The sequence below is a fragment of the Callorhinchus milii genome, unplaced genomic scaffold, assembly GCF_018977255.1.
Source record: "Callorhinchus milii isolate IMCB2004 unplaced genomic scaffold, IMCB_Cmil_1.0 Scaffold1311, whole genome shotgun sequence".
Taxonomy (NCBI): domain Eukaryota; kingdom Metazoa; phylum Chordata; class Chondrichthyes; order Chimaeriformes; family Callorhinchidae; genus Callorhinchus; species Callorhinchus milii.
In genome coordinates, this window is record NW_024706052.1 from 12,501 (window position 1) to 16,183 (window position 3,683).

Sequence of the window (3,683 nt, forward strand, 5' to 3'; positions counted from 1 at the left end):
GAGAGACTGAGACAGAGAGAGAGACTGAGACAGAGAGAGAGACTGAGACAGCTCATAACCTGCTGACAGAGAGAGACAGAGAGACACACACACTCACACACAGTGATAAACAGACAGACAGAGACTAGAGTGACAGACAGAGTGTGTCAGGAAAAGACCAGAGGGAGAGACACACATACTGTGACAGAGAAGGTGAGAGACAGACGACACAGAAAGAGAGAGAGACACACACACACACAGACACACGCAGTGACAGACAGAGAGTGAGACACAGAGACAAGCAAAGACAAAGAGACACACACTCGCACACAGAGGCAGGGAGGGAGACACACACCCTCACACACAGTGACAGTCAGACAAACATTGAGAGCGACAAACAGAGAGAGAGAGAGAGAGAGAGAGAGAGAGGAAGAGATCCACACACAGAGGCAGGGAGAGAGAGAGAGACACACACACACACACGCGCGCACACACTCACTCAGTGACAGACAGACAGAGACTGAGAGCGACAGACAAGAGAGACACACAGACAGGACTGATGGGGCGAAGGACACTCACTGAATGCTATGAGGAACTTGCCGTATCCCCTGCGCTGGTAGGGGGGCAGAGTGAGGATACACGCCACGTTATTGCCATCGGGGGACTCCTTTTCCTGCAACACACAAAAAAAGCTCCCTGCTAAGTGCGTGGCTCACTCATGGAATCAGAGAGTCATACGGCACGGAAGGAGGCCATTCGGCCCATCGCGCTCTCCCCCCATAGCTCTGATCAACCCCACTCCTCCAGCTCTCTCCCCCATAGCCTGATGACCCACCCACTCCCCCCCATAGCCTACGACCCCCTCCCCTCTCTCCCCCCATAGCCCTGATCGACCCCACTCCCCCCACTCTCTCTCTCTCACAGCCCTGATCAGCCGCACTCCCCCCCCCCCCCCCCCGCTCTCTCTCCCCACAGCCCTGATCAACCACACCCCCCCCCACTCTCTCTCTCTCTCCCCCACTGCCTTCTCTCTCTTACCTTGGAGAAATAGCCCACGATATGTGCCCCCTCTCTGTCCACCTCGGTCAGGATGTAGAAGATAAAAGGCTCCACATCAAAGTACAGTGTCTTGTGGTCTAGGAACAACTTGGCCAACAGACACAGGTTCTGACAGTAAATCTGTGTGAGACAAGAGGGTTAGAGAGAGAGAGAGAGACAGACAGACCAACAGACAGACAGAGAGTCAGACAGACCGACAGACAGACAGACAGACGCAGAGAGAGAGGGAGAGTCAGACAGACCAACAGACAGACGCAGAGAGAGAGGGAGAAAGAGAGATTCAGACGGACCGACTGACGAGAGAGAGAGAGAGAGTCAGACAGACCAACAGAGAGAGAGAGAGAGATAGACAGAGAGCGCGGAGGGGTAAGGAGACAGACAGAGACACAGATGGGGTGGGGGGAGGGTAAGGAGACAGACAGGCAGATGGGGGGGTGGGGGGGGGGAAGGCTTCAGGCCCCCACTAAACACTGACCTTGTGATCACGACCATCGACCTCGTACACCGAGATGTTTGTCTTGCGGTAGATTTCCTTCCCAGGGGGTTGTCTCCACTGGCACTGGGCCTGACAGAGAGAGAGAGAGAGAGAGAGAGAGTGTGAGTCTCTCTCACGCACACACTCTCTCTCACATGCTCACTCTCTCTCGCATACTCACTCACTCACTCACACTCAGACTCTCACTCTCACACACTCTCTCACATACTCACTCTCTCAGACCTCTCACACGCACACACACTCTCTCACGCACTCACTCTCTCGCACTCTCTGACTCTCACACTCTCTCACGCACACACCCTCTCTCACGTACTCGCTCTCTCAGACTCTCACTCTCTCTCAAGTGCTCTCTCGCCTACTCACTCTCTCACACTCTCTGTCTCTCACGCACACACTCTCTCTCACGCACACCGTCCCTATCTGGGTCTCTCTCACACACACACTGTCTCTCTCTCGCTCACACACACACTCTCTCGCTCTCACACACACTGTCTGTCCCAATCTGTGTGTCTCTCTCACACGCACTGTCTGTCCCTATCTGTCTCCCTCTCACACCCACACGCGCTCTCTCTCGCTCACACACACGCTCTGTCTCTCACTCTCTCACGTACGCTCTCTGTCTCTCTCACGCACACGGTCTGTCCCTATTTGTGTCTCTCTCTCACACACACACACACACTCGCTCTCTGTGTCTCTCTCACACCCACACGCACGCGCTCTTGCTGTCTCTCTCACACACACGCGCCTGCTCTCTCTCTCTCTCTCTCTCTCTCTCTCGCTGTCTCTCACCAGATGAAAGCGGTAGGTTTTCTGGAACTTCATGTACTTGAGGCAGTATTCACAGATCCACAGCTTGGGCTGTTTGCCGTAATCCTCGGGGAATGGGGAGAAATACCAGGCGTCAATCTCGTAATTCCCAATCTGGATCTTATCCACGTACTTCACCTTAGTGATCTGTCACCACACAGGGAGGAGGGAGAGAGTGAGGCACAGAGGGAGAGAGAGAAAGAGTCAGAGAGAGCGAGAAAGAGAGAGGGAGAGAGAGAGAGAGAGATAGCAGGAGAAAGGGAGAGAGGGAGAGAGAGAGAGAGAGAGGAGAGGCGTCAAACAGAGAGGGGGAAGAGAGCAAGAGAGAGAGACAGAGTGAGAGAGGTCAGAGAGAGAGAGAGAGAGAGAGAGAGACAGACGTCACAGAGAGAGAAGGGTCAGCGGGTGAGAGAGAAAGAGATTACATCCGAGAGAGAGAGAGAGAGAGAGAGAGAGACAGTCAAAGAGCGAGAGAGGGAGAGGGAGAGAGAGAGAGACACACGTACAGAGAGAGACAGAGACACACACACTGGCGTGTCTACCCACCGCCTCATGCTCTTTCTCCAGCGCTGCTGTGGTGGGGTCCATCTCAGCGTATGTCTGTAACACACACGCAATATATATATATATATGTGTATATATATGTATCTTCTATGCTAATAAAGACAAAATGTGCGCGTGTGCGTCTGTCTGCCGATAACACAATAACAGACTGACGTAGAGGCATGATTTGCACCTCGTCGGAAAGGCCTTGCATTGGGGGAGTGTCGTGGGCATATTGTTTATCCGGGATCTCCTATCGTTGATGCACTCTGTTAAAAAAAATGCTTTCAATAAGCCCCAAAATATGAGGTATGCATGGTACTGTGCAACAAAGTAGTGACAGAGGAAAGCACACACCCTTCAAGAGAGATACATCTATATTATACTAAGATAAAGACAAAATATCTGTGTGTGTGTGTGTCTATCCACCAATAACACAATAACCGATTGATGAAGATACATGAATTATTCCTGGTCGGAAAGGTCTTGCATGGGGGAGTGTCATGGGCATATTTTGTTTTGGGGGGGGAACTCCTATCGTTGATGGGCTATGATCCAAACAAGCTCACCACACATGTATGGCAGTATTGCTTAAGGGATGCACACCACCCCTCACTCCAGCTCTCCCGCACCATCCCTCTCTCCAGCTCTCCCCCACCATCCCTCTCTCCAGCTCTCCCCCACCATCCCTCTCTCCAGCTCTCCCCCACCATCCCTCCTCCAGCTCTCCCCCACCATCCCTCCCTCCAGCTCTCCCCCACCATCCATCTCTCCAGTTCTCCCCCACCATCCCTCTCTC

General features: G+C 53.0%; 1 protein-coding gene across 1 annotated transcript in view; it reads right to left on the reverse strand.

The window, feature by feature from the left end:
* kat8 (K(lysine) acetyltransferase 8) overlaps window positions 1-2,941 on the reverse strand; it is a gene marked incomplete at its 5' end in the record, with an annotated part of 4,780 nt that extends 1,839 nt beyond the window's left edge. The window contains 5 exon segments of the mRNA XM_042346682.1: window positions 559-652; window positions 1,018-1,158; window positions 1,514-1,603; window positions 2,324-2,488; window positions 2,888-2,941. Coding sequence (XP_042202616.1) covers window positions 559-652; window positions 1,018-1,158; window positions 1,514-1,603; window positions 2,324-2,488; window positions 2,888-2,941 — 544 coding nt within the window.
* Window positions 2,942-3,683: the final 742 nt, after the last annotated feature.